This window comes from Maniola jurtina, chromosome 13, assembly GCF_905333055.1.
Source record: "Maniola jurtina chromosome 13, ilManJurt1.1, whole genome shotgun sequence".
NCBI lineage: Eukaryota > Metazoa > Arthropoda > Insecta > Lepidoptera > Nymphalidae > Maniola > Maniola jurtina.
In genome coordinates, this window is record NC_060041.1 from 8,699,035 (window position 1) to 8,711,489 (window position 12,455).

At 36.5% G+C, this 12,455-nt stretch overlaps 2 protein-coding genes across 5 annotated transcripts in view; both read right to left on the bottom strand.

Moving 5' to 3' along the window:
* The window catches only part of LOC123871295 (gustatory receptor for sugar taste 43a-like), a 38,920-nt gene extending 27,838 nt beyond the window's left edge, over positions 1-11,082 (bottom strand). The window contains exons 1-2 of one of the 4 annotated variants that reach the window (XM_045915012.1): positions 11,037-11,082; positions 620-738 (exon numbers count right to left, since the gene is read on the bottom strand). In XM_045915012.1, coding sequence (XP_045770968.1) covers positions 620-738; positions 11,037-11,046 — 129 coding nt within the window. In that variant the 5' untranslated portion in view covers positions 11,047-11,082. Of the gene's footprint in view, positions 1-619; positions 739-1,540; positions 1,771-7,033; positions 7,256-11,036 lie in introns of those variants that run through there. The other 3 variants (XM_045915013.1, XM_045915014.1, XM_045915011.1) reach the window with 3 other exon arrangements.
* Positions 8,543-9,412, bottom strand: LOC123871307 (3-oxoacyl-[acyl-carrier-protein] reductase-like). Its single transcript, XM_045915045.1, has one exon. It carries the CDS (start codon positions 9,372-9,374, stop codon positions 8,631-8,633), a length of 744 nt encoding a protein of 247 aa, XP_045771001.1. The 5' UTR covers positions 9,375-9,412; the 3' UTR covers positions 8,543-8,630.
* Positions 11,083-12,455: the final 1,373 nt, after the last annotated feature.

The window sequence follows — 12,455 nt, forward strand, 5'->3', positions numbered from 1 at the left end:
CACATGCAGCTACATGGAAAGCGGCATAATATTTTCTTCACTTGACAGTTCGCCGGTTAGATCAAGATAAATATTGGATAATAATAATAATTTATAATGGAAATATAATTAAAGAATAACAATAATTATAAGTATGTACCAGGTACCTACTTAAAAGATCATGTATCAAGTAATTAGGGGTTGTTTTATTTTTATTACATTAATATACAATAATACCTATTACACAGGTTTAAAATAAAAATTAATTAAAATCTAATAATAATATTTCATAATAAATGTAAAATATAAGTAAATACGTTACGAATCTATAGTAAAAGCTGATTACATCACCTAGAATCTAGATGATCAGCTTGGACGTCCAGTGCGGAAATGCAGCCAGTATTCTTGGCACCATTCCACGCGGGCATGATTTGTATAGTAATTAGATAAGGCCAGATTTACATTTTATTATAATATTTTCAATAAAAAAAAAGTGAACAATTAAAACTACGACAATCGGGTCATATTTTGTATATATATGTAGCGCTATATATTTCCCTGTCTTGCGATATGTATCTTCTGTCTTCCTCATCACCGAGCATGAATTTATGAGAAAAGGCTTAATAGCTATCTAACTTACCCTGAGTATGAAAGCATGGGCCCCTCCAACGACACAGTGCATGGGTCGGCTATCGGTGCCCGGATCGGACTCGGACGGCACCGGGGCAGGGTCGCCGTCCACCTTAGCCGACTCTGCACCTAAAACAACACAATTTTAGTCTTGGTAAGTAGATATACACACACGCACGTTCGTAAGAGTGCCCGGAGCCTCTTAACATGCGCTGAGGAGGGGGTTTTAGTGGGTAGAAATCCCATATAACCCGATCCCCAACCAAAGTGATCGGGTATCTTGAGAAGATTTTCCCCCCGTCAACCAAAAAAAGTTGACAATACACGATATCGAGACAAAAACAGCTCTGGACTCTAATGTTGGGACTAGGTGGTGTACCTAAATGAGTGAACGACCCGAGAGTTGGTTTTGGATTGATTTATTAGTATTCAGATACATTTATTTTATATAGTTATAAGCTAGATATTAATTATAGGGCTAGGCACACACTATACAAGGTCACTGAGAGAAATTTCCTGACGTCCTGATTTTCTCTTTGCAACAGCGTTTCCTGTCAAAAGGGAGAATTTTCCTTTCCCGATTTTAGTAAGAATTTTCCAGTTTTCCGATTCGGTATGTAATCGATAAAAGGAACCACACATACCACATACACCACCCCCCAAAAACCCTCACACTACACCATCGATGCACTACACAGACCCCCCAAAACACACCCAGTCAGTAGTGGGGCGGGCGGTGCATACCGTATGCTGCATGTTGCACCATAGAGATTTGTCTCTTTCAGCGGATTATAACAAATTAAGCTTTTAGTTCTTTGTATATCATGGACTTCGCAAAGTAACATCTTCTTCTATCTGGGTGGGTTTCCGCACTTAAAGCCAAAGTAAGCTTCTAAATACAACGTTTAAATTGATGATCACAAAAACCTACCATTGCAGCACTTCATAACAAAAGCACTTAACAATTTATTCAGACTTTTGATCGCTCCAAAGTATTTCACTCTACACTAACAGTTAAAAACTAACACCGAGTGTTGTACTTATATGAAATACATTTAAACACAAAAACACTTCAAACATCAAAGGCTTCCGATGTTTTTCCTTTGCCATATCCTTCATTACTGTGTTGATAACTTTCATAAACTGCCGGGGAAAAGTATATGTATCATAATATAGGCGCTTATCTATTAGTTCTGCAACTAATGAAAAGTTTTTAATTGCGTCTCTGGGAACTATCAGAATGATGTAGTTGTACTGTTTACCTACTGTAACTGTTTATCGGGCGTTATGAGTTTAACAGTCTGTGCTAGTAGTTTGTTGGTTCATCGCTTTTCGCATAGTTGCCGAACTTAGATTCAGTAGCGTTCCACAAATCAAATCCATAACGTTACCTATGACAAATTGAGTATGGCAGAATCATAATACGTAAAACTTAAAGAAAAAATAACCAAATGAAAGATTTCGAAAATAATGTAATATATTTATTTTATACATGAATATAGGAACCGTTTATCTGTGGTGGAAATTTTAAGATTAGCAGTAACCACACGGTTATCAACGACAAGGTCTGCACGCGTACGTAGTTGAAATTCCATGGACACGTGCGAATCAGTTGCCCTCTCGTTTCTAATTCAAATAGCAAGTATATGGAACGCTCGTCTAACGTCTAGTTTTCCCAGGTACCTTGAAGTCAAGAATGAATAGGCATCTTTTAGGCAAGCGCGCTCCATCTTATCGCCACGCTGCATCATCACTTGCCAGCTGATATGATTGCAGCCAAGTAGTAGGTTTATAAATTTAAAAAATTAAATATGATTTAAAATCGTTATTTTGTAACAATTTAAAAGTGATTTAAGTTAATTAGAATATATTATCAGCGCATGGTACTATGATCGATGGTCTGTCCAAAACCTTAAACTGTGGGTACGTCTAATTATTTTTTGATGGCCACCACGCCTTGACTTTGTAATAACATACCATCGTCGTGTCATGTTTTGTTTTACTGAAACTAAGAATAGAAGAAGAAAATATAATCTATAGCCTACTTTAAGGCAACACAGACACCGTGAGACGAAAAGGTTTCCAACGCGGCTCATTACAACATTTGACTTCCAGTTTTGAAGGACTAAAACTTCAGCATGAAATGGATTTAAAGCTCCAATTCAGGGACTCGATTACGGTAACATGACAGCTGCAGTGTAACGATCGCAATCACCTCTGATTGGTTAACACTTTTGACTACAATGCATTGTTGCAACAAAAATACCATCAATTTAACCAATCACAACAATTGCGATTGTAATAATCATTGATGCAGGGTTTGCGGAATCGATCTAAAGTTTTATTTTATTTTAATTCTTATATTTTTAAGGGGATTTTATAGATGACCTATATGCCAGCTCGATCGGTACAATCTAAATTAAAATTAAACTAGTAAAAGACTTAAAGTTCTACCGACTTATATTTCACTTAGTGCGCTGGCTGTGAATGTACCTACATAGGCTGCACTAAAAGTATCGGGAATGGAATATTTCCACTGTCCCTGTTATAATGAAATCTTTTTAATTGAAAACTCCTAGGTTTTAAAAATCGAATACCATTTATTTATTTAGAAAAAGATTCTCGGTCTTGTCACAAGGTCTTGTCAAACTTGTTTAGTCGTTGAGAAAATGGAATTGACGCGAGAAAATTTTAGAGCGATGATTTATTATGACTTTCGAAGTGGTTTAACACAAAAAGAGTGTGTCGACCGGATGATTTCTGCATTTGGTGATGAAGCCCCATCTAAAACCACAATTTATCGCTGGTTTGCTGAATTTCAACGTGGACGTGTCAAGCTCAGTGATGATCCCCGTCAAGGTCGTCCAAAAACTGCAGTCACCCAAGAAAACGTTGATGCTGTGCGTAAGCTGATTGAGGAACATCGACATGTGACATACCGCGAAATTCAGGCAACTTTAGACATTGGCATGAGTCAAATACAAATAATCTTGCATGAACAATTAGGTGTAAAAAAGTTGTTTTCCCGATGGATACCGCATTTGCTCTGTGAAGAGCAAAAAGCGGCTCGCGTTACTTGGTGCGTCAGAACTCTCGAAAGATTCCACGCAGGATCCTCAAATGCTGTATACAACATCGTATTAGGTGACGAATCCTGGATATACGCGTACGAACCCGAAACAAAAAACCAGTCACGAGTTTGGGTGTTCGAAAATGAGTTTAAGCCAACAAAAATTGTTCGTTCACGAAGTGTTCCAAAAAATATGGTGGCTTCGTTTGTCTCCAAAACCGGCCATGTTGCGACTATTCCTCTTGAGGGACAAAGAACAGTTAATGCTGAATGGTATGCTAGCATTTGTTCGCCACAGGTCGTTTCTGAACTCCGTAAAGAGAACTGCAACCGCCGCATCATCCTCCATCACGACAATGCGAGTTCTCACACCGCGCACAGAACAAAAGAGTTTTTAGAGCAAGAAAACATAGAATTATTAGACCGTCCGCCGTACAGCCCTGACCTAAGCCCTAATTATTTCTGTACTTTCCCTAAAATAAAGAATACATTGCGTGGTCAGAGATTTTCATCACCTGAAGAAGCTGTGGACGTCTACAAAACGGCCATTTTGGAGACCCCAACTTCCGAATGGAATGGTTGCTTCAATGATTGGTTCCATCGTATGGAAAAATGTGTCAAATTTCGCGGAGAATACTTCGAAAAGCAATAAATACATTTTTAAATAGTAATGTTGTGTCACTTCCTTGATTCCCGAAATTTTCAGTGCCGCCCTCGTATGCACGAAAAAGCGCATTTATTTTGACCTTACTAAAATGTTATCGTTCAAGTTTTTTTTCTCTCTCGTCTGGCTTTACACAGATTATCCAATGTCAAGTTTGTAGTTATTTACAAGTTAGGGAAACGATATCTATTTTGCATATTTAAATATGAAAAAGAGATTTGATTTGATTTATTGATATCGCGCTTTGTTTAAAGTCTGCGATGACATAATTGCAGAATTATTATCAAGTAACTTAATCGGTAATTAAATATATAGGTACATTTTAACACATTCACATACCTCGAACATTGAGAGCACTATTTAAAAATAGTAATGGTACATTTTGTCTGTAAACTCTTAAGTAATACATATTAATAATTCCTTATTAAGAATTTGTATTTATATAAATTAATTATTATTTTCCTATTAAAAAACTTATGCTAGAGTCACTTGCAGGCTTTTATAAATTTAGAATTTGTAAAATAAATTTTTATTCTGCAAACGTCTCTACTGCTTCAGAATTATAACAGTATTTCACTGGTGTCGAAGTTGTCGTGTTTCATTGAAAAATGACTATTAAATACTTTATGACTCCTCCTCCAACCAAAATGATTATTAGATTCCCAGGAGCTTGTAACAAATTTTGAGGAGGTTTTAATAAAAGCTGAATGTTGGATTAGTGTTTTTTTGCGTTGCTTTATAATTGTGGTAAGCTGAACCCACCAGATAGCCGTTTACGATTTTTGAATTTCAGATGGAACTGCTCGGTATTTTGGGTCGCCTTGATATATAATCCATACTAGTATTATTAATACAAAAACATGTCTGTCTGTTTGCTAGCTTTTCACGGTCCATCCAATTTTGACCTAATTTGGTACAAAGATAGCTCGTGTTCTGGGGAAGCACATAGGCATATTCATTCCAGAAAATCAAGGTGTTTCCACGGGGTATTTGAAAACCGAAACATACGCGGTTCTATTTAATGATAATTATCTAGTTAATTATAAAATGCCATTTGTAATCATAAGACCTCATACATGAAATGAAACAGGGCTGGTTACTGCCCTTTTTGGGCAAAAAAAACTTGCGAAGTTAATCATACACGAATATAGAACGAAAAAACCACCTTACAAAGTTCCATTTTTAAAAAGGACCTCTTCAAAATTTCTTACTGACTCTCGGACCACTTATTTTACACGTGTTAAGCGAACGATGGAATGATTCCATACAATGAAATACAATCTGTGTAGGATATTATCAATATTCTTAAAAAAATTAAAATTAGTGAAAAAAAACTAAAGTAGGGCGTACGTAGGTACACACACAAAGAAGGTTAGCTTCTATAGTTCTTAAACTAAGTAATATCGCGTATGGATACTGAAAGTTATATTGTAACTATCTAGGATTTTTTTAAATTTCATTCAAATCATGCTCTGATTTTATAGATAGGTATAGATCTATCAATTATCAATTTATTTTCTACATGTAACGTACGAGAGCTCACAGTTATAGGTAAGTATAGGTTTTTGATGGTAAAGAAAATCTTTCTGTATGTTACCTTTTTACGGCCCATTTGAAGATAGTTTGTATTCCGGAAATGTATATAAGCTACTCACTTTTTATTTTGGACAATCGAAGAGTTCTCTTCCTCGGATTTTTCAAAAACCTAAATTAATGCAGACGAAATCGCGGGCGTCATCTAGTATTCCATAAAAACTGTTGTCACGTCAACTTGTTTGATCAACTCTATTGTCTACAAAATCAATGATTCTTATAATCGATGATAGTTTTAATCGCGTGTTCAAATTTTCATGATCTCCATAAATAAGGTGACATACTAATTACTGGTATGTCAGTATACAACCCCTTTACACGCCATTCATAATCAGTATTGACTTCATTATCTATTTGATTAAATCTTGCGTTAGACTCATCAACTTTTAATGAACCGATTCTGATAAAACTTTGCACGCGGCTGGCATTCTTATGACAATGACGGACGGACGGACAGACAGACAGACAACCAAGTGATCCTATGAAGGTTTCTTTTTGCTTTTGAAATTTTTCAAAAAGTGCTAATTCCTTAATAAACCCAGCGTAAATTATTATTATTATAATACCATTGTACTATTCCTGAATTCCATTATTACAAATATTATTGCTATTTGTAACGTACGGTAGGTATATTGTAAACATACGCCTTACGTATGTGTCGTCATAATTATTTTAGCTGGAAAGCGTATCGTAAATATTAAATTTGCATACAATTGTTTATTTGTTCTTCAGAAATGAAATAAAGCAAGGAATTTAATACATTGCGGCATGCTTCGATAATATTGATTAATTTTATGATAACTATGCAGATGTTAATTTTAAAAAAAACCAGGATTTTTTTGCTTTATAACGTAAAGCTTTGTTAAATAAAAAATTAAAACTATTTAAAAAAATGAACAAATAAACAAAACATCCTCTATGTAAGCAAGTTTGTCAAAAAAATGTTTGGTATTTATCTACATAGCAAATTATTTACTGAAAATATTGAGCTAAGAATATAATTATTACCTTAGGCGTATTATGATTTGATTCGCAAATCATTACTAGAGTAGAAACACTACATATAACACGAATTTTTTACTTTTGAAGAAACATACCCATAAAGTCGATTTTTTGAGCTGCTACGTAGCTATCATTCACTAATTAATTATTCATTTATTCACATTACCCCTTTTAATTAAAACTTAAGGTACCAGGGTATCAGAGCCCACGTGGAGATGCCGAGCGTGTGCTGAAAGCACTAACGGCAGCTTAATGTGTAAGCTTCATTCATACTGGATGCGCATATCCATCGCGTCTGAAAAAGTTTTCGCTACAGTCATGCTTATTATTTGTAGAGCTGCAGTTATTAGTTTTATTAGTTTCGCTGAAAAGTTGTGATTGATTGTTCGTAGACATAGAAAACCTCCTCGGTGGTCTGTGTTCGTAGATAACAAGCGCATAAGTGGTATCTACTACTCTGACATAAATTAGACAGAGCTTTTTATTGGCACATGACAAAAAAAACCAGCCAAGTGCGAGTGAGACTCGCGCACTGAGAGTTCCGTATTTGGGTAATTTTCTGACATTATTCACGGTAAATCAAAAACCATCATGCATAAAAATAAATAACAATCTATTTTTGATTGTACAGGTAAAGCCCTTTCATATGATATCCTACTTGGTACCCATAGTTATTTTATTTTGAAAATTGAGACACATGTTAATTTTTTTTTAAATGATGTAACCACAAATTTGTGGTTTTCAGATTTCTTCCTGTACTTGTGCTTTAAGACCTACCTACCTGCCAAATTTCATGATTCTAGGTCAACGGGAATTACCCTAATATAGGTTTTCTTGACAGACACGACGGTCGGACGGACAGACAGATAGACAGAAAGACAGGCAGACAGACAGACAGACAGACAACAAAGTGATCCTATAAAGGTTCCGTTTTTCCTTTTGAGGTATGGAACCCTAAAACGCGTTCATGGTAGTCAAAGACTTAGGTCTCCTTTTTAGGGGGTCCTGGGTTTGATCCTGAGCACGTACCTCTAACTTTTCGAAGCTTATATATTATGTTTTAATCAACTACATGTACTTAGGTATATCACTTGCTAAGCATCGTGAGAAACTTGCATGCTTGAGAGTTCTCCCCTATATTCTCAAAGGTGAGTGAAGTCTGCTAATCCACATTTTGCCAGCGAGGTGAACTATGGCTTAAGGCCGATTCACACCAATTGCGTACACGTGACACGTGCGTAGTGACGCGCGTAAACCCCTAACACACCGGGTTACGCATACGTCCACGCTTTACACAAGCTGTGTGCCATGTTTCATACAGTTCCATACATCACAAGGCAAGGGTACGCGCTACGTCTACGCTTACGCAGCATGTGTGAACGAGCTATTAAACTCTGTTAATTATGAGAAGTATTGTAGATCTGTGTTCAGTAGATACCTGGCGATGGTTTGTGATGATGATTTTGGTTTGATGAAATAAAAAGAGTAAATGATGGCTACTTACATTTTAATATGTATTTTATTTGAAAAAAAAAAACAATTATTATTTATTATTCCAAAAATTTTAGATAAAAATGCGAGAAAACATCATTACCTAAATCAGATAATTTTACGTAGCTACGATTTATTACTTTCTGTGTTATAAGTAGGCAATTACATATTGCCTACTTATTTGACTTGACTTTGACTTGTTTAACGTTTAATAATTGAACCGTTATCTGAAACGAAATTCGACCCTGTGATACCCTTTGCTTTATCACTCGCTAAGAATAGAACTAAGTCTGCTATCTCTTCAGGTTCTGATACTCTTTTCAGACAGGTGTATTTCTTATGATCGTCCAAAGTGATTGGAGCTTTTGTGTTTTCTATGAAATCGGTATTGACAGGTCCGGGGCTCACCGTGTTGACTCTCACGCCATGGGGAGCCAACTCCACAGCAGCGCATGCACCAAAATGAGTCACAGCAGCTTTTGATACGCAGTAATTTATCGCTCCTGGATAAACTGGTGTCAGTACTGCAGCAATGCTCGATATATTAACGATATTGCCCTTTGTCTTCAGTAAATAAGGGGCCGCTAGTGTTGTCAACTGCACTAAAGCTCGCACGTTAGTATCCATGATGCTGTCGTAAGCTGTCATCATGTCACCTTTGAGGATGCTTGCGATTTTTGAAAGTCCGGCGTTATTTATTAAGATGTCCAGTTTTTCGAACTTTTTGACGGTTTCGTCTATAACAGCTCGAACGTCTTCATCCTTCGTTATATCTCCACGAATCACAAGAGGGTTGGAGCATCGTGCAGCGACGGAAGCTAGCTTGCTTTCATTTCTGCCTACAATGACCACTTTCGCACCAGCAGCACTAAATGCGACAGCAACCGCTGCGCCTATACCAGAGCTGGCTCCAGTCACAATAACTACTTTATTAGTAAAACTCATCGTGCTTTCACTCTGAACTTCTATTAGATACTAATTCAAATATATCATTGTAATGTCAAGTGTGTAAGTAAGACTTGTTATCATTTCAAGTTCCCAAAACTCGTATGGAACCTATGTGGTAAAATGGACTCTAATAATATATATGGTAAGTACGTATACTTCAAATCATCTTTTACATAATCACGAAGTACTTACTCGGTTTTTTACGGCTTGCATTGATAAGAGACAATAAGATAATGGTGTAAAATAAATAAACGATTAGTGTTTGTCTGTTTACCTATTTGCTTATAAGTTATAACTTCTATAAACTGCTACGTGGATTTTAATGCGATCTCAATGATTTGAAACCCATTCATATTTGATAAGATTTCTAAATTATCACATTAATACTATTAAGGAGAAAGTTTGTATGTGTGTGTGTATGTTTGTTACTCCTTCACGCAAAAACTACTGGACAGATTAGGCTGAAATTTAGAATGGAGATAGATTATACCCTGGATTAGCACATAGGCTACTTTTTATCCCGGAAAATCAAAGAGTTCCCACGGGAATTTTAAAAACCTATATCCACGCGAACGAAGTCGCGAGCATCAGCTAGTTTAATATATTTTCAGCAAATCTCTTAGGAATACGATGATCGAACCTCGGCAGATGTTAAAATAACATCTCAGTTTGGTCATTTCACTAAACAAATGTAGTGGATTGGACATTTCATTAAACAAATCTAGTGTTATGATTTAGTAGTAGGCATTAGTTAAAAATCTTATTTGTTAAATAATGGACGAAGAAATCCATTCACGAGGTGTGAAAAAACGAAAATTCATCACAGTTTGAATAGACATCTGCTGTAAGCATGCAGAACTATGGTGAAGCATCAAAAAACGGTTTCAGACTTAGCGTAGCGCTCTAGCCGACGTAGCTGACCGAGTCGTAGCACAGACCGCACAGACGTAGAATTAGTTTACCATTGGTTTCATAGATGTCGTTAGATGTCCGAAATTATGAGAGTTGGATTTTTTTGTCTTGGAAGTCTTGGAGGTGCATAGAATTGCATAGAATTGCTGGTCGATTGTGGAAAAACTGCATCAATCATCATTATTACAATCTCAATTGCTGTTATTGGCTGAATTTATGGTATTATTGTTGCAACAATGCATTGTAGCCAATATATTATGTATCTTGAGCGAGCGTCAACCAATCAGAGGTGATAAACTCTGACTTCATAGATATACATAAATATACTACAATTAAGTCAATGTTAAAATACACCGAGCGACAGAAAAACAATTTTACTATATCTATCTCTATCTATCGGCAGTTCGCGGGTAGTAGTCTGGCTTTAGTGCTGTTTAGCTTTATCTTGTTCACCATTCTACTACAGAATAGCGACAAACCGTGAACGATTGCATCCTCATATGATCGACATCCAATCTACTCACATGGATCGTTTTTCTTCAACGTTTCTGATACGAACCGCTAAGGTGTTTAATAAATACCCTTAATGGAATCCCACAAATAACTTCAAGGTAAGAGTGAATAGGCATCTTCCAGGCAACCACGCTCCAACCTAGACCTCGCCATTGCTTTTTGAAGCATGATTGTCGTCAAGCGCAAGCCTATCTTGCAATAAAAAAAGTAGTTCTGCGTCAATGGGTGACTTACTTTCACACATAAAGGTTGTCGGCAACTGGGTTGAAAGAACCGAGTGTCAGTGGGTCAGAGGTATTCAGCGAACACAGCAAGCCCCCCCTCCCTCTCCGCGCCGCTCCACCGCATGCATTTTATATGCACCCGCTCAATCCCTCGCCATCCGAAGTCGTTGTAAGGCCAAAGAGACTGAAAACCCACACTAGCGAAATAATTTAGTATTTCGACGGAAAACTATAAATTGGAAGTAAGTGTAAGTCATTCCAAAGCTCTAATTAGTTCACTCTAAAATAATGTTAATTGCGCAAAACTTATATCCCTTTATATTACGAGCATAGCTTATTTATTTTGGAAAACTGTAAATAGGTAGGTAAGTAATAATGAAATAATGAGAATCTAGTATTCTTTGCAAATAAAGAGATTTGCTATTTGCTATTTACGTTCGCGTGGATAGAGGTTTTTTAAAATCCCAAGGGATCTCTTTGCCGTCTAAGGGTTTTCTTTTCCGTCTATGGCCGTCCCCGGGATGCTAACTATCTCAAACGTCAACATAAGTTGAATGGGTAAGTGGTGAAAAACTAGCAGAGAGACAGACACACTTTCGCATTTATAATATTAATATGTATATAGAGACAGTCTCATGACAGTGTGAATTGGTACAAATCAAGTTTAGATTATAAAATTATTAAGTAATTATAGTAAAACAGAATTTATCTCGACACCTAGCTCTGACCTGATCATTTCATTTCACAAATGAAGTCGTAGTCTAAAGCAAGCATAAGTAATGTAAAAGTAAGGTAGAGGGGTTTTATGAAGCGATGCACAGCGTGTTTTTTGTTCTTTTGTACTGTTAACCTAAACATGACAGCCGTTTGTGGGGAAAAAACCAAGAGTCGTCGTGACAACAATGGAGAACGGCTTTTTGAAAGTACAATAATAGAGCTGCCCAAACATCGTTTCGCATTTCTTCCTGATTGTTTTATTTTTGCCATAAATTTTACCTGCCTTGTTAGCTTCGCGCAAAATATAACATTTGTTTGGCCTCGTCTTGTTATTTTATCTAGCGTCATATTACGTTTCGACTAGTACTTAGGTCTCGTATTGTCTTGTGTCTTGTATGAGTAGATGCAACATTTCTGCACAAATATGTACCTACCGAGTGACACCGTGCCACTAACTATATAATTAAAAAACTCTCAAAAATATTGAGTCTAACTCAAGTACATAATTCAGTATTGCTTGGCAATTCGGCTTTGATCAAGGCTCTAGAGTCTAGACCAAAACTAGCTTAGAGTTTTGGTTTTGGACTGGGAACTAAGGCACTTCTGATTGGCTTGACAATTCATTAGGCAGAAGCTGAAGTTGCTCTGCATTGGGCTGAAACCTGAAAGTACTTTTGTGTCCTATAATATATACCTACTACTAACATTGAAT